This window comes from Melampsora larici-populina (genome assembly GCF_000204055.1).
Source record: "Melampsora larici-populina 98AG31 unplaced genomic scaffold MELLAscaffold_22, whole genome shotgun sequence".
Lineage (NCBI taxonomy): Eukaryota > Fungi > Basidiomycota > Pucciniomycetes > Pucciniales > Melampsoraceae > Melampsora > Melampsora laricis-populina.
In genome coordinates, this window is record NW_006768786.1 from 558,552 (window position 1) to 580,637 (window position 22,086).

At 40.1% G+C, this 22,086-nt stretch overlaps 3 protein-coding genes across 3 annotated transcripts; 1 reads left to right on the forward strand and 2 right to left on the reverse strand.

Annotated features, from left to right (window-relative positions):
- Window positions 1–292: 292 nt before the first annotated feature.
- Window positions 293–3,078, forward strand: MELLADRAFT_77991 (uncharacterized protein; the record flags this gene model as incomplete). The annotated part of the gene is made up of 5 exons (XM_007410769.1): window positions 293–314; window positions 397–1,022; window positions 1,098–1,226; window positions 1,314–1,673; window positions 1,753–3,078. 5 exons carry the CDS (start codon window positions 293–295, stop codon window positions 2,785–2,787), a joined length of 2,172 nt encoding a protein of 723 aa, XP_007410831.1.
- Window positions 3,079–3,330: 252 nt separating this feature from the next.
- Window positions 3,331–4,784, reverse strand: MELLADRAFT_116706 (uncharacterized protein; the record flags this gene model as incomplete). Its single annotated transcript, XM_007410888.1, has 6 exons — window positions 3,331–3,771; window positions 3,843–4,095; window positions 4,184–4,270; window positions 4,401–4,452; window positions 4,538–4,585; window positions 4,649–4,784. The coding sequence occupies 4 exons, from the start codon at window positions 4,436–4,438 to the stop codon at window positions 3,331–3,333; spliced, it is 819 nt and encodes a 272-aa protein (XP_007410950.1).
- A 276-nt stretch (window positions 4,785–5,060) lies between these two features.
- Window positions 5,061–5,694, reverse strand: MELLADRAFT_87663 (uncharacterized protein; the record flags this gene model as incomplete). Its single annotated transcript, XM_007410887.1, has 6 exons — window positions 5,061–5,082; window positions 5,129–5,219; window positions 5,303–5,356; window positions 5,421–5,525; window positions 5,635–5,639; window positions 5,690–5,694. 6 exons carry the CDS (start codon window positions 5,692–5,694, stop codon window positions 5,061–5,063), a joined length of 282 nt encoding a protein of 93 aa, XP_007410949.1.
- Between the last annotated feature and the right edge of the window lie 16,392 nt (window positions 5,695–22,086).

The following is a 22,086-nucleotide window of genomic DNA, read 5'->3' on the forward strand; positions in this document are numbered from 1 at the left end:
ATTTGAATGTTCACTGAGACTGAGACTGATACTGAGAATGAGGATGAGAATGAGAATGAGTTGATATGGTTGAGCCTTGAGGTGTTGTTGTTCTGGTTGATCTTTGCAAACCGTTGACCGTTTGATTGATTGAAATGGTTTGGTTATCGATGTATGTATGTATGTACTTAATAGGACTTAACCCTTAAGTTCTATTGAAACCCTTGATTAAGTCGTGCTATGTGGCAGTGCTTTAAACTGAACTACAATCGATCGATCGCCTCTTGATCAGTTTGACTCTTGACCTTATAGGATGTCAACATTTGATGGTTATTGTAAGTCAATCAATCAGTTCAGTTCTAATCAAATCAAAACAAGATATACAACTGACTATCCATTTCTTTTGTTTTGATTTAGTTAGAGAATTCGATGGATTGATCAGAGCAGATAACTTTACAAAAGATTATAAATCGATTTATCATTCCAAATCAGTTTTATATCTTTTATCTCATATTCATTCAGATCATACAAACGGTTTAAACACTTTTAATGATCAAGACCTTTTCATTTACTGTTCATTCATCACCAAAGAAACTATCTTGAATACAAAAACATTCAATCAAAGATATCCTTTAAAATCAACATCACCATCCAAGAAATCAAAAGAATATAAATTTGAAAATCTACAACAACATCCTTTCTTAAAAGCTATATCATTAAGAAAACCAACTGAAATCATCCTAAAACCTACTGAAAATCCAGATGAAAATCAAACATGTTGTATCACTCTATTCGATGCTAATCATTGTCCTGGTTCAGTCATGTTTTTAATTCAAATGTGGAATAAATCAGTTTTATATACCGGTGATATTAGAGCTGAACCTTGGTGGATCGAATCTTTAACCAAAGAATCAATCTTGGCTCCTTTTCTTGACTTTAATCATGCTCATCAGTTTAGCAATCATCATCATAATCGAATCAAATTGGATAATATTTATTTGGATACTTCAGGTTTGGTGTATAAGAAAGACGTCTTAACAAAGGTATTCTTTTCTTCTCAGTTAAGGTTTGAATGGTAACCGTTTTGACGCCACTTTTTGTCTCTTTTTCGGAGTTAGGAACAAGCTATTCTTTCCACACTTCGATTGATGTCTTTTTATCCTGATGATACGATTTTCTTTATCAATACTTGGACATGGGGTTGGGAAGAATTATTAGAAAGGATTTCAATTCATTTTCAAACTTTAGTAAGTCAAACCCATTCATTCACTTTACTTAAACTCTAAGATGTAATATAGGACGATTTGGTAATCTTTTTTCGATCGATGGATTAGATTCATGTAGATCAATACAAATTTGATCTATACACACTTCCAAATTTCGAAAAACATTATCCATTACTAACCACTTCGATCACCTTGGATTGCAAATCGACTAGGTTTCATGCATGTGAAAGAAAACAAAGATGTGAAGAATGTGAAGATGAAAGATACCTAAATCAATATTGTCCAGACCATCTTCAGAACGGTATGAAAGAAAGAAAACCGTTTGGAAGAGTGGTGACGGTGAATCCAATGGAAATTGATGAGAAGAAATGGTCAAGTATCAAAGTTCAACTTGAAGGTGAAATTAAATTGGCTATTGAAGAAGAAAAGAATGGGGTACTAGAGAATGATTTGTGGCCAACTCTGATAGTAAGGAAGGATTCATGATCAACTTTTGATTTCTTTTGATTTCATTCAAACTGAAGTATTGTTATTTTGGTTTCTTAAGATTTCTCCATTCACTCGACACTCATCTTTCAAAGAATTACATAAACTAGTTTCGATTTTCAAACCCAAAACATTATTTCCAAACACAACCCAACCAAGTAAAGGGTTTATCGAATACCATTTATTACCAATCTTATTCCGATCAGTTTTGTCAGAAGGATCCATCGAAAGATTAGAACAAGAAGTCCAAGAATACATTGATCAGTATTCCAAACAAATCGGAAGTTTAATGATCATTGAATCTCAAGTGATTCATGATTTAATGGAATCTTTACCTCGCACGTTTTCACAATTTCATTCTGGAGATCATCAAGATCATGGTCATAGTAAACCAATGGAAATGAAGGTGGATGAGATTTTTGAAAAGTTTGATGAGTTGGATGTAACAGATGAAGTGTTTGTGGAAACGTTTTTGAATGATGAAGAAGAAAAACAACAAACGATTTCACTTTTGAATTCGATTGGATCTCAAGATAAAACTATCCAAGATGATCAATCAATGTCGAATGGGTTTAATTCAAAGGATTTCTTATCGAGCGGGATGATTGATTTAACTAAACATGATGATCATCCATTGACTTCTTCAACGAACAAATCCGATCGAACTGATCCTAAACGAAGTATGATTGAAGAAACCCAAGACGATCACCCCAAAAAATCAAAACTTACCTTTAAAGAGACCACTAACCAATCCACACCACCACCAAGACTCACCAATTCTACTCAACCAAACTTATCAGAAAATGATCATCATGATGAATCAAATTCCGAAGAATTCGCCGTTCATCCGTTTTATACATCTGATTCAATTAATCAAAAATTAACAAACTTATCAATCCAAGTCAATGAAGTCAATCAAAGATGGTTAAAATCATTAAATGATTTACAACTTGATTTAACATGTGATTTAGAAGAAAGTTTAGTTTATCAATCTCTCGCCTTTCAAAATGGTTTGGTTGATTTGATTTTGATTAGTAAAGAACTTAATCACCTTAAATTGTTTATCATTGATTTCATTCATCAAATTTATTCTTAATCTTTCTTTTCTTTTCAATTGTTGTTTTAGTAAACCATGTAAAAAGCCTTTTTCTTTTCAGAAACTGGATTGTTGTAAAACTTTGTATACTTTCAAATTCAACGAGTGAATAGTAATCAAACTCATAGCAAAACACCCATTCAATATAATCTCTTGTATATATGTAGACCAAGCGCCAAAGAAAGAGTCAAGAATAAGACGTCGGAAAGCGATAGACTTTAATTGTCATTTGTATCTTACTCAAAGTCTTTGTATGTAGATCAAGTTTAGAAATCAAGAAGAATATTTGATAAAACAAGAATTGATAAAACTAACATACAATCATACATTTATAAAAGACTTGCTACCTGGTTCTACACAGGATATTATATATAGATGGGGATTTTTCAAAAATGTAAAAAAAAGATAAATTATTCAAAGCCCTTTATGGTTTTTTGGTTGCCCATCTTCGAATCAATCCTTCACTAATAAACCAAAAAAAAACCAAAAAAAACCCATTAGTGATGCTCCAAACTTGAGAATTAGTAAAAGAAAACAACTCAACTAAATTGACCATCCGATAGCCGAACTCAAACCTTTTCTAATTAATCTAAGACTAGACCCACGAAAGAACAATTTCCAATTCTTTGCATGATTGTCATCCAAGATTAATTTAATAGATTGAAACAAATTTAGATAAAGTTTAGGTTTTAATTGTTGTTGAGTTTTAATAAAATCAAATGGAGTCGTAATCAATGTAGCCAAACTTGCACCTAATGTTGCAGAGATCATATGGATCAAAGTCGGATTTGATGAGATGATCAATGGGGTGGTAGAGGATTGTAGAATCGATTTAGATTTTTCGTAGGTTGAGACAAATAAACCGGCAAAGGGTGCGTCTCTGATCATCGTGGGTACAAAGCCTCTCCAGAGTCCTTTTAATCCGTTTTGTTTGACTACATCAACGAAGGCTGATCTGATGGATTGATATGAATAGAGACTAGACTATGATTCAAAACACAAAGGATTCATCAGTATAGGATACAATCTTTACAAATACTCAATCAAGCGGAAACAGTATAAAATGTACTAGCTTCAAATCGAGTTTTAACCACTGTGATCGGCATCAATAAGAACCCAACAGCAGTACGAGCCATCATTCCAGCAGCCAAATCTCCAGCAGCTGAAAGTCTTGGTAAGATGGTCACATTTGAATGGGTTAACTGATTCGAAGGATTTGAATGAAGATGCGAAAGTTGTGGGATGGTGGTCATAAACCTTCTTAATTCGGCTAAACTAAAAAAATATAATGCTACGCCTGGTACATTCCTAAAATCAAAGTAAGATCGGTTTGAACGTTCGATCTTGATGAATTCAGATCTTGAATGTTTGGTTTTAAAGGAAACTTGGTATTGACCTTGCAATTGTAGGTGTCATTCCACGCCAAAGACCTATTAATCCATCTTGTTGAATCACTCTAGACGTTAAGCCAAATACATTAGACCTATTAACCCAACCAAAGAAGAGTTCAAAGTCAAAAGAAACATGAACAAAAGATTAGTTATCTTAGACAATCAAACGAAAGAAGAAACAGAAATTTGTTTTATACCAAAGTAATGAAGAATGTAGAATACCTTGGTAATGGTATCATTCCAGATTGACCTTGTTGCATCCTAGTTTTAATCACTGTAAAACCCAAAACCAATCAAATTTCTTTCAATTAGATTTCAAAAAAAAACTTTCAAACGGAATTCGTTTAAGAATCACTAACAATCTAAAGGTTGAAGTAAGACACATGATGCAAAACCTGAAGCTGCACCTGAAAGTAAGTGTAATGAGACTGGTGGTAAATTGAAGTTATTATGATGGGTCATCACGTCACCGTGGTTTTCGAAATCCGGATTATGTAGTTGATGGGTTTTGATTTCTTGAGAGTTTCTTGGTATCTATAGACTTGAATCAGGTTATGAAGGATGAGAATGAATTCTTAAGGTTTCATCAAGTTCGCCAGTCCTTCGATCAACTGTGGTGGTTCCGATCGAGAGGTCAGGAGTGTGAAACCGAGTGAATCAAGTATCACAGGGTGATGACAGTGAACACCACGGGAATCGTGGTGCAAAACCCGGACGAAGATAGTCGCGGTAGACGGGTCTGAGATTACATATGTATGAGTTCTGCGGGCCTTCACCGTGTTTAAGCTTCAACGCTTTTGGGCAGAATTTTAGTTTATTGTTTGACTTGTCTATCCACTTCATCTCGCATATAGATATCTCTCAGAGTGAGTTTCACCACGGTTATGGTTGATCAAATATATAACTCAAAAAAAGACTTGAAAAATAAAAAACAAAAAGAAAGACAACACCTTGAAGAATAAACTCCACTAATAGTAAGATGACCATGAAAATGTCTTATAACTTTAATTTCTTCTAAATCCCAATGTTTTACCATTTTATCTTACCAAACAAATAAGGATGACACTTTGGAACAGCTAAACCTTAAACTGTCAAGATATGAAGAGATATGACCATTTAATAACATCTCAAATTACAGCTTGCTGTATCCAAAATCTTTATAATTTGATCACCTGCATCTGTTGCAAACCATTGATTGCCAGGGTTGGGTTGTTGCAGATCAAAACCATCCTAAATGTCCACAGATTACTTGATGTAATTTCCATTGTGAATGGAAATCTGGTTTGATCAATATTGCTTCTTGACAAACTATCAATGATTTTGATAACTGTGTGGGTTGTTTGTGGGCTACATGTGGTTGATTTGAATGTGAATTTCAATCTGTGGCTGATGTTCTTGAAATCAATAAAGTAGATTGAGGATGGAAGATGAATATAAATTTTGTTTGGAGTCAAACCTTTCCTGATGAGTTAACTGGTGTTTAATTGAGTCTGATGGGCCAGTTGGAGTACTTCATTGATCTAAAACTACAGAAGGAAGTGTTTGGAAATCACAATACAGTCAACCCCGCGCAAATGCATAATTTGGGTGAAAGACTTTTGCTATGAAATTTGGCGGGTTATGCATTTCTGTTGTCAAATTTGGCAGTAAAACATATCAAGATTCAAGATTTTTTTATGCATCATCATGGGTTATGCAGCTGTGCAGGTATGCATTTGCGCGGGTTTGACTGTATTCATCACAAACCTGGATTGCTGATCTGATTCACATACTATTGAAATGATCAAATCAGATTGAAATGGTTGATTTTTGATTGATTAAAAGATGAATTAGTTTACCTTCTTTCAATATAACTAGATTCTATCAATTTTTCTTGACATAGTCCATCATGAGTTCTTTCAAGTGAATAGACAATTCTTTTATTGATTGTGGTTGAAATTCTTGATTTGAATATTAATTGTTGAGGTGGTTTTTGAGTTGAGAATGTGAATGGTTGATGTTAAGACTTGTAATGGTATGCGTGATTGTGATTTGTATCTTTTGATCAAGTGATATTTAATTACAGTTTTGATTTGGTTAATCTGCAGTTTCAATTTTTTGATTGTGGTCCAAAATTGATCAACTTTTTCTTGACTTTAAACCTCAATCAATTGAACCTTTTATGAGCCAAGATGATTCACCCTGGTGTTAACAGTGAGTTAACTCTGGATGCAATCAGAATTAAGGCTTGGACAAATCCCTTCAGCTACACAGAAACACTCAAAAATCACCTACATGCATTAGTCAATGCAACACAAAATTATGCACTTGACAGTGGGGTAACAAAGTGGTGAATGCAGTCACTATACAAATACATCATAGGAAATGTTGTTCTAGCACAGCCTATAGCTAACTTCATTGAAGGTTAGTAATCAGTATTTTGATTATTATTGACACAACTAACAAAGCTTTATCTTAGGAATGTTATGAGCCCGACATAACTGTTTGTGCTTGTATGCTAATATTGAGATCACTCTAGACTCATGACTTGCAGTGTCAGAGATTTTACATCTCTATGTTGCAATATTATTATAACCCAAGGACACTCTTTTTTGTAGACTCTTGATCTCCAACTCACAAGGTCCTAATAATTAAGGAACATATGGAGATGTCCACCCAAAACATCAAAATGGTACTAATTTGAATCAACAAGTTCATACCATATACAGTCAAACCCCTCTAAAACCATACCCCTTGGGAGAAGGGGAAACCTATGGGTATAGAGGGGCTATGTCTTTGTTGAGGAACCCCTCTATAGACATACATTCATGGCTTTACATTGAAAACCCTCTAAATATATGAAAACCATGGCTTTAGAGGGTGGACATTCCACAACCATAGAACATATCTAATATATAAATACAAAGAACAGACTCGCATATGTAAGTACCGTCCAGTCCTGTTGCGCTTTGGTCAATTTTGCATCATGATCAGTGAACTTTTGATCCTTTTTCAAGTTCAATCCATTATTGTATTCTCTACGCAATCACAGACTGCTTTGTTAGTGCGCAACTGTGCTTTTTCTCACCTTGTGGAAAGAACCTGAAAGAACCCATTTGACTTTTCCGGATTGGCTTTTGACCCCTTACTTTAGATTCTCACTTTTCTATTCTGATTGTCCTCAATCTTCTGTTTTTGTTTGCATGTGATTGTAAAATTACAATTCTTTTGTTTTGATTGTACAACAACAATTCTTTTCTTTGTGTTACCTGTGACACTTTTGTTTGTGTGACCTGCAACGCTTTTATTTGGGTGAACTTCATTTCTCAAAAGTGAGCTTTTCAAAACCCGACTCCAAATGTGGTATTTCCACCTTGGTATACATTTATTTTTTACTCTATAAAAAGGTAACCTGTCCCACCTGGTTCAACAACTCCGCCACCGGCAAACCAACTGTATTTCTCAATCTTTCACCCAATTTATCAAATCATATATGAGAATTTCCTATCGAATCTTTTTTTGGGCATTTCCTATGTTGCCTTCTGTCTGCTGTTGGGCCTACTCGTACCCGTCTCTGTTTGCTTTCATCTCACACTAAGCCTGCAATCTTTCACTTTCATATATCTCATTTTCCTTTCTTTTCTTGAGTTGCTTTTAATTTACATCCTATGTAATATCTTGGTGGATTGACCTCAACTGTATACCCAATGTCAGATTGCCTCTTTGTAAGGTATATACCATATCATCCACTCTTGCTTTGACTATTGAATTCATGACAGTGTTGCTGTTTCTAATTGACATTCATTGTCACCTAATAAATCCCTTTAGCACCCAATATAAATTAGCAGCGTTTGGGAATACAGGCACTCTATGGAATCTGTCCTTTTACCAGTTGATCTCCAATTATTATATTGTAGTTTTCACAACCAAATTACACGTGCTAACAATAACAAAGTATCCAGGTTTTAATTTAACTGCTTTAGTTCAATAATCTGGATATTTCTGGGTGAGTATGAAACAGTCAACCTGTGGCGGGCATGCCCGCATGTTCTCTAGTCCCTCTAAAAACATGGAAACATGGCTTTAGAGGGTGGTCCCCCTCTTGTTGTTGAAAAATTCTAACTTGCTATCAATATTTCAGTATCTGCTGTGTTGATTTTTTGTGAGAAGAATACATTTAAAATTGTAACTACATCACAAGATTTGTTTAATTTCTACTGAAGGAGAAAGTGATGGAGGGCTGAATTTTGTTGGCAAGATAGGTCTTGCTGGTAATGTGCTTTCAAGAGCAGGGAGAAGGGGGTCAACAGCTGTTGCTTTGGGCATATCAGTACTTTCAATGAATTGTATAAGCAAAGATACTGCCGTCAAAGCTTCAGAAGCTGTTGGAGGTATCCCCTTTCCTACCTCCCTATTGGCCATTTTTCTATGGCTTTACATTGAAAAGATTGTTTTTTTTTGGATTCTGGGTATGGGTTAAGGGGTTAGACAGAACTATGGGTTTCTTTGCAACTTTTGGCCCCTCCCAACTTGGGAGAACCAAAAAACCATCACTATAGACGGGTTAAGGCTTTAGAGGGGCTTGACTGTACAGCTTTTACATTACAATTACATCACCTGAAGATATAACAGTCATGATTGGACCCAGATAATTATGCTTCTGAACTCTTTCCCTCATGAGTATCTTTAATTTCAGCAGACAATTTACATGCAGAACTCATGTGGGATGATTCATTGTCCAGAACAGTGAACTTTCTTACATTGTCTTTTGAAGATTGTTAGTACATGGGTTGTAATCCGGTTCCCACAGTATATGCATTAGGTATGAACATAACTTTTTTGGCTACTTTCAACAATGACAACTTAACATTTCTTGTGCATTCACAATACTAGCTGAGTGGAGATTCTTGAATTTAGTAGAAGCACCCTGAAACTAGGCCAAAGATAGGTGTTGAAATTTGGTGTAAGGGTATAAGTACAATTCAGTGCAGTTTGTATAATAGCATTCAACAATCAATGCATGTTGCTTTGTGAACCGCACCCTGCGGATATTTGAGTGAATTTGAAATTGGCCTACTGCAGCCACGCCCACATAGTCTCTAGTTATGAAAATAGATGGTCAGATTGATCTGAAACTCCCACTACCATGCAAATGGATCTGGACACAGTGTACCTTATAAGCAACTTGAAAAAAACGTTCAAGGACAAACAGCATTGTATCTCTCTGCAATCTGTTTTCCAAGAATTTTGGGCTAAAACTGGGCCCTAAATTTGAGAAACGGTTTTTTGTCAATCATTTTAAAATAAATGCAATCATTTTGCACCATGGAAAAATATATTATCTTTGCAGTGTAATGCTCTCAGGGATTTTCTCTTTCCAACAGATAAGATTGAATTACTAGGAGCTAGCCTAAACAAACAGTGCCTATTATAAGCACTATTTGCCAAATTTGGGCCAGCTTGTTGCTCTGAGCAAGCAATTTTGAGCAATGCCAAGCAACAAGAAAAAATCTGCAAAGCAACACAACACACCGGATCAGACCATTGCCTGGTGTGTTGCTGGGGGGGTGTAAATTTTCACCCTGTTGTGTTGTGGTTATGACTCCATTGTGAGCAACACAACACCACAAAGGGTGGTCAACAAAGCTATTGAGGCTTTTTGAGGTAAAAAATCTAGAAAATGATCATCACTGCCAACATATTGACCTCAGATTGGTGTTATGATCTCATCTATGTAACAGTTGGTGAAAGGCTCAACACAACATGTCACAGATTAGAGACCACTTTGTATTTCTCTACGTTGTACACACCTCTCTTTTCTCTTCATCCGACAATCTGCATACTAATACGAGAACCTGGTGACAGAACCTGATAACCCTCGTCCCACAAACCCCAACACCAGTCCTAACATATTGTCGGATCTACCACCGACGAGCGTTACAGAAATCAGCCTCAATCAGAATCAGAAGACTTTGAATTAGAACTCAAAATTAATTCACACTCACGTCGAAGGAATAGATAAAGCCAGAACCTTAGAATAGATATACTGAGAAATTTAGAATAGATAAGCTCAAGACTTTAAGAATAGAAACGAAGTGAAACTTTAATACCCCAGATTTGAACTCCCGGATCGACCGAGATCTTCCGACCTCCCGCTCTAACACCCGGCAGATCAACTACCACGTCTCCCTCGTACAGAACCCCCACCGACGACGACGTCGAATCAAACGACTCGTACATCAGCGTAAACCGTTCAATACAAGAACCATCAGATCCTCTCAATCACTCACTATCGATTGAACTAGATCCCGACAGAATGGAAGAAATACAAAGACAGCTTACTAATCTTCAAAACTCATTAGCTGAAGAGCGCCTGTTACGCGAACAAGCCGAAGTTAGAGGCCGCCAAGCTGAGGAACGTCTCGAAGCTATGATAGCGGGACGAACCAATGGTGGCAGCAACCCCACAGTAGCTCCAAACCTTACCCCTGCTCAAAACGAGCCCCCGATTGTCCTAAAGGGACCCAAAGTCTCCACTCCTGACAAATTCAATGGCAGTAGAGGAGGACCGGCCGAGGTGTTTGCCAGTCAGGTACAACTGTACATGATGGCACACCCGTACCTATTCCCAGACGACCGCTCTAAAGTGGTATTCGCTTTATCCTACTTAACCGGGACAGCGAGCGCATGGGCTCAACCACTGACGGCCGAGTTATTTAACCCCGAAACTGCCCATGATGTCACCTACGACCGTTTCGTCCGTAACTTCAAAGCGATGTTTTTTGACACCGAAAAGAAGTCTAAAGCTGAGAAGGCAATCAGATCCTTAACCCAGAAGTCGACCGTAGCGGCGTACACGCACGAATTCAATCTTCATGCGGCTAGTACTGGGTGGGAAATCCCGACTCTAATCAGCCAGTACGAGCAAGGCTTGAAGCGCGATATCAGAGTAGCTATGGTCTTAGCCTCAGAAGAGTTAACATCAATCGAGCAAATATCAAACCTAGCCATCAAGCTGGATAACAAGATCCATGGCACAGCCGATACATCCATCGCACCACCAACCCCAGCCCGTGACCCTAATGCCATGGACATATCAGCATCCTTTACTCGACTATCAGACGAAGAGAGAGCTCGACGAATGCGTACAGGAACATGCTTCAGATGTAATCAACAGGGTCACATATCCCCAAACTGTCCTAGTCGCCGAAAAAGCGATCGTAACTTCAAAGGAAAAGGAGATTATAAGAGTAGACTGGCAGAATTAGAAGTCAAATTGGCAGCATTAGGAGGAAAGGAAGACATGGGAGGTGATCAAGGAGAAGGCATCAGTAGATCAGACTTATCAAAAAATGGAGGCGCTCAAGCCTGAAGGTCGTGCCTAGCTTGAGCAAAGAGGATTCATTAGGAGTGATAGACTTAGGCGCTAGCAACATTGTACCATGCAATTCAAGCGACCCACGCTTATTTCTACAAGTTTCATTATCCCTACCCCATGAATCCCGCGCCACACCATCTGAGAGACCCCCCGCTCGTTTCTTAATTGATTCGGGCGCTACCCACAATGTCCTGAGCGAAACTTATATCAGGCATACAAGACTGTTCCCTTACGCCTCAACCACATCCCGAGCAGTCACTGGTTTCGACGGATCAAAAACCAGCTCAACCCACGAATTAGAGCTCAAGATCAATCAAGACCACGACATCACCTCATTCATCATTGTCAACATTAAGAACACTTACGACAGCATCTTAGGCATGCCATGGATACAACTACACCACGATCACATCAATTGGAAGAGATGCACCGTTGATTACCCTCAATACTCAGCTGCATCCACATCAGTGGATTCGTCTCATCCGACAACACTCTCCGAGGACACTAAGTTGGACCCCAGGAGAGAAGCTAGGAACTGTGACGAGGGGATGTGCTTTCAGAAGATTGCATTAACATCCCCACAGAGTGAGTTTGATACCCCACTCCAGACCCAAATTGTGTTAGAAAAGACTCGCAAGCATGATTCTCTCCTACATAGACAGCACGACATGATATCCGAAAACCCTGACCCCAACAATCACGACACAGCTCCAAACCACACCGCGACTGTCAAGACAGTCTCGTCTAGGCCGCAACATAACCCTACCAGCCCGACAGAGGAGCCTATAGGGCACGCTAGGCACTATGACGAGGGGGTATTAAATACAATTAAACCCCCGCAATGTGAGTTCGAAATTCTTTCATCATCATCTATACCTGAATCAGCTGGCAAGCCGTCTTTTCCCTGGAAATTTAGCACCCCAGCACAGGTCGACAGCGCAAAAGCTTCATGGTCCACGTCAGCGCGGTTAGCAGCAGAAGAAAAGAAGAAATTGCCCACCAAGTCGGTGGAAGAACTTGTACCTTCATTTTACCATAGACATCTACACATGTTTATGAAGTCTAAGGCTCAAGCACTACCCCCTCGACGAAAGTACGACTTCCGAGTAAATCTAATAGAAGGAGCTCAACCCCAGGCCAGCCGCATTATCCCGCTCTCTCCAGCAGAACAGGAAACATTGGATGAGATGATAAACTCAGGATTGGCAAATGGCACGATTCAAAGAACCACGTCACCATGGGCAGCTCCCGTCCTATTCACAGGAAAAAAAGACGGGAACCTACGACCATGCTTTGACTATCGCAAACTGAATGCCTTAACCGTCAAGAATAAATATCCATTACCGCTTACCATGGATCTCATCGACAGCCTACTTGACGCCGAAGAGTGTTAAAGTAAAAGTGTCAATCATGTTTCATTTACATATCACGAGTTGAACTTGTTTGTGTTATATATTTCATATCTCATTTCACATTATTATTGCATATGTAACCGTGTTTGTAACAGTTATCTTTTTGTTTGTTATCATCATTCTTAACCTATATACCGCTTAGAATCATAATGTATAACCTCGAAGAGCAACGAATAGAGTTTCCTTCCTCATCCAAGATCTTCTTAATCATTCTTGGGTGATAGGTGTGTACTCTATTCGTGGGATTTGAGATAGTTCATAGGTTCAGTTCTGAACTTTATCTCTCCCTGCTCTGACAGGTATGTAGCTTAAATTTGTTTTCTCATGCTTTCAACTTTGTGTTGTTTCTCATTTATATTCAGTATGATGGAATTAAATGCTGATCCAAGATCTTCTTAATCATTCTTGGGTGATAGGTGTGTACTCTATTCGTGGGATTTGAGATAGTTCATAGGTTCAGTTCTGAACTTTATCTCTCCCTGCTCTGACAGGTGTGTACTCTATTCGTGGGATTTGAGATAGTTCATAGGTTCAGTTCTGAACTTTATCTCTCCCTGCTCTGACAGTTCTAACAGGTTATGAGCCCAGCGTTATAAGCGACTGCGGTATCATTTTTCCATCATACTGTAGCAGTTCAGAACAGAACACTAGCAAACTTTCTTAATTCCCGAATACAGTCACGTCGAATGAATCCGATTGACGCCACAGATTTGAAATCAGAACTTAAACCCGAATCAACTAACTCAAAACGCCCACCAATAGATAATACACAACCTATCAACAATCAAAACACTATCCTTTTTCCTACTTTTGATCAGAAATTTAAAATGACCTCTAATATTTCTGAACAGAAAGAATTCACTATAAGTTCTTACTCGAATGTCACCAAGTTAACCACTGGAACATTCAATGATTGGAAGCTTAAACTCACCACCATCTTAGGAGGACAAAGATTATCAAAGTATATCCTTAAAGATCTAACAGCTCCAGATGAATCAGATGAAACTGCATTAGATGATTTTGAAACCAACTCAAGTCGAGCCTTGGCAGCGATCCATGCTACTATTGACAGCGAAAATTTCCAAGTTATTCGATCATGCTCATCACCAAGAGAAGCTTTCAAACTTTTATGCAGTCATCATGATGATGCCGGAGGACTGTCGACCGCCCACATTTTCTCTGATCTAATATCTTTAAAAATGTCTCCCGATGAAAGTTTATCTGACCATCTCCATCAATTTCGTAAACTTCATAATGATTTGCTCAGTAATCTATCATCTTCCCCAGACAACAAGATATCTGAACCGTTCTTCGCCATCATTCTTATCAAATCTCTTCCTTCTGACTATACCCCTTTGGTCCAAAGTCTTCTCTCAAATTTTGAAACTCTCACGTTGACTAGACTATACTCCTTGCTCAAGATCGAGGCTACCCGAAACTCTCATACTTCAAATTCGGATACTGCCCTATCTGCTGGACGAAGTAGAATCAATCCCAAACCTCGACCTGGTCAGAAGAATGTGCGCTCACCACCCCAATCGAATGTCAAGTGCTCGCTGGGACATTCCGGTCACAATGACGAACAGTGTCGTACTCGAAAGTGGCGTGCGTTTCTAGAACAAGAGAAGAACTCCAAGAACCCTTCAACATCTCATGCAGCTCAATTATCTCAATCTACTCCTGAGGCAGATGAAGATGTGTCTTACTGGGAAGAAGCATTCTCAGCCTCGACTTCTACTTGTACTACGAATCCAATCATCTGCGATACCGGTGCGACCAGCCATATGTTCTCTGATCTTTCCCTTCTATCCGATCTTCAACACATTAAACCAACTCGTATCGGGGTAGCCTCACAAGACGGAGCGATTTGGGCAAAGAGCAAAGGCACTGTCAGGTTCGGATCTCTTACTCTTCGAGATGTGTTATATTCACCACAATTGACTGGTAACTTAATTTCAATTGGTCGATTATGTGACGATGGTTATCGGGCTTCCTTCGATAAAAATCTCGGAATCATTACAGATCAGGATGGCAAGGTAGTTCTCAAAATGCGGCGGAATCCTCAAACCAATAGATTATGGATTCCGGAACTTAATATCATATCTACCAATGCTTTCTTTTCCTACACTGATCCTCAAAAGCTTGCCGGTCTGTGGCACAAGCGATTGGGGCATCTACATCCTGATGCTGTCATTTCCTTTCTCCGACGATTTAAGTCTATATCCTTATCTCGAAAAGATTTCCTGCCTTGTGACGCTTGTGCTTTGGGGAAACTTACTCAATCTCCATCCACCTCTTCATTTCATCGATCACCGGATTTACTTAACGTTGTACATAGCGATCTGCTAGGACCAATCAATCCTCAGACCAAGACAGGATTTAAATACATCGTTACATTTATTGATGATCATACCCGTTTCTGTTCGATTTATCTTTTGAAATCTAAAAGTGACACTTTTGAATCCTTCAAGCAATACAAAACATTGATGGAAAAGAAGTGTGGCCGTAAGATTCTTAAATTAAAATCAGACCGCGGTGGCGAGTACTCCTCAACTCAATTCATGAATTTTCTCAAACAAGAAGGCATCGAGGTTGAGAGAGGTCCTTCTGAGCGTCCCATGGCGAATTCAGTATCTGAGCGTTTCGGTCGCACCCTCCTGGGAAGGCTACGAAGCCAGTTGATAGAATCAGGCCTCCCGCTACATCTTTGGGGGGAACTGGCTAAATACTCTTCTCTTCAAATAAATTGCTCTCCTCATGCAGCTCTTCAGCACCGATCTCCTATGGAGGTTTTTCAATCACTACTCCCATCTCATGTTCATCCTTTTGATTATGATCGACTCAAGCCTTTTGGTTCACTATGCTTTGCAGTGGACCGCACCCAGAAGTCTAAAGTGAGTCCTCTGGCTCGACGATTTATTTTTGTAGGGCTTGAAGAGGGGGCCAGGGCTGCTCGTCTGTGGGACAAGTCGACGGGTCGAATCTTTGTGACCGGTGATGTTGTGTACCGGGAGGAAATTTTTCCTGGGAAGCATCCGACTCTGTCTCCAAATGTTCCGGAGGAACTTCTTATCCCCAACTACTCAGATACCATCATCCATCGTCAACCAGATGTGACTCACAATTCAGATCCAATTCCTGAACCATCACAGGAGGATTCATCAACACCTCATTCGCCACAATACCCTAAGGTTCGTATACCCTTGAGTGGTTCCATCCATGATCCTCGACAATCCCAGGACAAGTCAACACCAACTGTTGTTCCTGAACCGTCGATCAACACAACTCCACCTCGCAGACATGCGACATATCGTGATGCTGTTGTTTTGGATACTCCATCAGATCCATCGATTCACTCGTCGGCATCATCTGTAAATCAAGATTCTCTGCCTGACTCTAACATTCCTGATCGGGAACATCTACCTAAGTCGGGAGATTCATCACCTCTATCCCCTGTTTCTCCTGTTCTTGTTTCATCCAGACCCGAGGCTTCTGCATCATCACCAGGACCTACGCCACCATCTGAAATAGAACCACCAGCAGAACCGACCCCTCCTCCTTCACCTACAAGGGTTCCAAGTCCTGCTCCAGCCCCTGTTCCTCAACCGGTACCTCAACCACAGGCATCAGTAGCGCCTGTTCGCAAATCCACTCGATCACGGGCCGCACCTCAGCGTTATGGCTTTCCTTCAACATCAGTCGCCACCACTTCGTCTTTTGGACCGATGATCATCACCGGAAAGAAAACAATCATACCGGACAGGTGGGGATTTTCGGCCACGACTGGAACGGACCCGGATAGTCCATCTTATTATCAAGCCATGAACGGACCTGACAGACAAGCCTGGACGCATGCTATGGAACAGGAATTCAACTCATTAATGGAGCACTCGGTAGGAAAACTGGTAGATCCTCCACCCGATGCCAATATCCTTGGGGGGATGTGGATATTCAACAAGAAACGAGATGAATACAATCGAGTCGTACGTTACAAGGCTCGGTGGGTAGTACTCGGTAACCATCAAATCAAAGGTATCGATTACAATGACACATATGCATCCGTGGCTAAAATTGACTCACTCCGAATTCTTTTGGCCTTATCAATCTCAAGGTTCAAAGGTAACAGACGCTCACGTCGTATGAAAATTAGACAATTTGATGTCGTAACCGCCTTCTTAAATGGAGATATGAAGGATTTGGTTTATGCACGTCAGGTTCTCGGTTTTGAGCACCCAACGCAACGTCACCGAGTTTGGCTCCTCATCAAATCCCTATACGGTACAAAACAGGCGGCGAGGAGATGGCAACAACACTTTGGAGCCACGACAGCTGGTTTTGAAATCTTCCCTATCTCGTCAGACTCGCCGGTGTATGTTTTAAAGTGTGATTTAGGACTGCTCATCTTGCATCTTCACGGGGACGATTCGCTGGTTTTCTGTGACAGTGATGAACTGTTTTTCAAATTTCAAACTTTCATCAACTCCAAATACGAACTAAAATGGACGGAGAACCCTACACTTTACCTTGGTATCAAACTTGACATCGCCGAGGATGGATCTCGAGTTAGTATTTCACAATCTCATTACATCGAATCCTGCCTTGAACGTTTCACCATGGTAAACTGCAAAGCTGCAAGAGCTCCGCTTCCTCAACGAACATCTTTAAGCCCTGGAACCGTAGAGGAAATTGAAGAAGCTAAAGACATACCCTATCAAGAACTTGTCGGGTGCCTCCAGTGGATCGCTTCTTGTACTCGTCCGGACATATCGTATGCTGTCTCTCAACTTTCCAAATACAATTCGGCATGGACAGTTTCTCATTGGACGGCAGCAAAGCATGTCTTACGTTACTTAAAGGGAACTCAAGATTTATCAATCACTTACTCTGGGGGGACTGATCAACCGGAAGCATACTCAGACTCGGACTTCTCGCAATGCCCAATAACTAGAAAGTCAGTCACTGGTTACGTTATCAAAGTATCGAATGGAGCTGTATGTTGGAAATCTCAAAGGCAATCGGTAGTGGCCTTATCAACCTCAGAAGCAGAATACCTAGCGTCCACCGAGTGTTCAAAGCACATGGCATGGGTGCGATCGTTCTATTTCGATATCATGCATCAAATTGAACAACCATCACCATTCTTCATTGATAACACCTCAGCTATCTTCACGGCAACGGGGGACGGTCTGAAATCAAAATCCAAGCATATAGATAGAAGGTATCATTATATACGAGACTTAATTCAAACAAATCAATTAGAAATACACACTGCGCCAAATTGCAAATTTACCGTGGAGTTTAGAAAATTGCGTAGACATAGAAAATTATAGAGAAGCTGGCAAGGGTCAGAAAAATATGAAAAAAGAATGGGAGGGCCCTTTGATGCATTCCGATTGTCTGGCATATTTTTTCATATTTTTAAAACCACATTGAACTTGTTTGTGTTATATATTTCATATCTCATTTCACATTATTATTGCATATGTAACCGTGTTTGTAACAGTTATCTTTTTGTTTGTTATCATCATTCTTAACCTATATACCGCTTAGAATCATAATGTATAACCTCGAAGAGCAACGAATAGAGTTTCCTTCCTCATCCAAGATCTTCTTAATCATTCTTGGGTGATAGGTGTGTACTCTATTCGTGGGATTTGAGATAGTTCATAGGTTCAGTTCTGAACTTTATCTCTCCCTGCTCTGACAGGTATGTAGCTTAAATTTGTTTTCTCATGCTTTCAACTTTTTGTTGTTTCTCATTTATATTCAGTATGATGGAATTAAATGCTGATCCAAGATCTTCTTAATCATTCTTGGGTGATAGGTGTGTACTCTATTCGTGGGATTTGAGATAGTTCATAGGTTCAGTTCTGAACTTTATCTCTCCCTGCTCTGACAGGTGTGTACTCTATTCGTGGGATTTGAGATAGTTCATAGGTTCAGTTCTGAACTTTATCTCTCCCTGCTCTGACAGTTCTAACAAAGAGTTCACAAAGCTAGACATGCGCAATGCGTACGGGAACCTGAGGGTCGCTGAAGGCGATGAGGACAAATTAGCTTTCATATGTAAAGCCGGTCAATTTGCACCCCTCACGATGCCATTCGGACCAACCGGAGCACCGGGATACTTTCAGTATTTTATGCAAGATATCCTCCTGGCTCACATTGGAAAGGACGCCGCGGTTTTCTTAGACGACACCATGATCTACACTAAGAAAGGAACCTGCCACAAAAACGTTGTAAATGAAATCCTTAACATCTTCAGCAAACACCAACTATGGCTCAAACCGGAAAAGTGCGAGTTTTCCAAGTCCGAAGTCAAATACCTAGGACTTTTAATTTCTCGAAACAAGATAAGGATGGACCCCACGAAGGTCAAAGCTGTATCCGAATGGCCTGCACCAAAGAACGTATCAGAACTTCAGAGATTTATCGGATTTGCTAATTTCTACAGAAGATTCATAGGCCAATTCTCAAAGACAACACAACCACTACACAATCTCACACGCGATAAGACACCTTTCATCTGGGACTCTCAATGCGAAAAGGCCTTCCAGAACCTGAAAACCCTGTTCACCTCAGCGCCAATTCTGAAGATTGCAGATCCATACAAACCTTTTGTATTGGAGTGCGACTGCTCTGACTTCGCACTAGGAGCCGTACTGTCTCAACGTTGCGAGGAGGATGGTGAAATTCATCCAGTGGCCTACTTATCACGATCACTAGTACAAGCTGAGCGCAACTACGAGATCTTCGACAAAGAGTTATTGGCGATAGTAGCTTCATTCAAAGAATGGCGTCACTACTTGGAGGGTAATCCACACCGTCTAGAGGTTATTGTTTATACAGACCATCGAAATCTTGAAACATTCATGACCACCAAGCAATTAACTAGGCGTCAAGCACGATGGGCAGAGACCCTAGGATGTTTCGACTTTCAAATCAAATTCCGCCCTGGTAAACAAGCCACCAAGCCAGACGCCTTATCAAGAAGACCTGATTCAGCACCAAACGAAAACGAAAAACTATCCTTTGGACAACTGCTTAGAACAGATAACATCACGCATGACACATTCACCACCGATCTGGCTACCCTAGAGTCATTCTTCAAAGACGAATTAATCCAACTTGAAGACGCTGACCATTGGTTTGAAGTCGACGTCTTGGGAATCTCAGACAACAATTCATCAGAACCTATCATGAACGACAGAGAGATCATAGAGCTCATAAAAGAATCAACTACCAGAAGCCCAAGACTCAACGAAATCATAGAAGCAGTTAAGAACCCGATATCATCAAAACTACGCGAAGCATTTTCAAGATACAAGGTTGAATATGGAATGGTGTATAATGGAGACAAGATTGAAGTTGCCGATGACGACAACATCAAGTTCCAAATATTACGTAGCCGACACGATAACCTTCTGGCCGGACATCCAGGCAGATCAAAGACGCTAGGATTGGTACGTAGGTGCTTCCACTGGCCTTCTCTGAAAGCTTACGTCAACCGCTACGTTGACGGATGCGACTCCTGTCTGAGAACCAAAACAACAACAAAGAAACCGTTTGGGACGCTGGAACCCTTACCAATACCAGCCGGCCCTTGGACAGATATAAGTTACGATCTGATCACGGGATTACCCACGTCAAACGGTAACGACAGCATTTTAACAGTAGTTGACAGACTGACAAAAATGAGTCACTTTATACCATGTAGAGAGACCATGTCAGCAGAAGACCTAGCAGACCTAATGATCAAGTTCGTATGGAAGCTACACGGCACCCCGAAGACAATCACTTCAGACCGAGGTAGTATCTTTATCTCACAACTGACGCAAGAACTAGATTCTCGACTAGGTATTAGACTCCAACCGTCGACATCCTACCATCCACGCACAGACGGACAAACCGAAATCGTGAATAAAGTCATTGAGCAATATCTACAACATTTTGTCACTTACCGACAGGACAACTGGGACGGACTACTACCAATCGCCGAATTTTCATACAACAACAAGGACCACACATCAACAGGAATCTCACCCTTCAAACACAGGAAACAAGAGACAATTTTCCCACGGGAAGACCAATTACACATAATGTAGTTTCTGAGCCATAATGTACAAATAACACAGATATAACACCAAAATAATACATTTTGGCTCATTACCTGAGTCCAATACAATTAGTTTTCCCGCGGGAAAATTGTCCCTTGTTTCCTGTGAAAGCAAACTACGGATTCGAGCCTAGCTTCAACGGTGTACCGTCGACAGAACAGTGCCTACCTGCGGTGGAAGAGAGATTGAATATCATCACCAAAGTTCAAGAAGAGCTGACTGAGTGTTTACTGATTGCACAGGAGGACATGAAGAAACAGTTCGATAAAGGAGTAAGACCCACACCCGAATGGCAAGTTGGAGACCAAGTCTGGCTCAGTAGCAAGAATATCTCAACCACACGACCGAGCCCCAAACTGGATCACAAATGGCTGGGTCCATTTAATATTTCAAACAGAGTGTCACGATCAGCTTACAAATTGAATTTACCACTCTCTATGAAGGGAGTACACCCAGTATTTCACGTATCACTACTCAGAAAACACGAACAGGACAGCATCGACAAACGAAAACAGCAAGAACCTCCCTCAATCAGAATTCAAGAGAATGAAGAATGGGAAGTTTCAGAAATACTAGACAGCCGCAAGAGATACAATAGGGTCGAATATTTAGTAGCGTGGAAAGGTTTCACGGCGGAACATAATTCATGGGAACCAAGCAGCAATTTAGAGAACAGCAAGCAATTGGTTGATGAGTTTAACAAGAAATTTCCAAACGCGGCCAGTAGACATAGGAGGACACAGAGAAAGAAGTGAGAGGGTAAGCTTTTTCCCACTGGGTTTTTTAACGCTACCCGGAGAGGAACGCAGAACTTTCAAGAGGGAGTTTGGGCGTAAAAAGGGGGATACTGTTATGATCTCATCTATGTAACAGTTGGTGAAAGGCTCAACACAACATGTCACAGATTAGAGACCACTTTGTATTTCTCTACGTTGTACACACCTCTCTTTTCTCTTCATCCGACAATCTGCATACTAATACGAGAACCTGGTGACAGAACCTGATAACCCTCGTCCCACGAA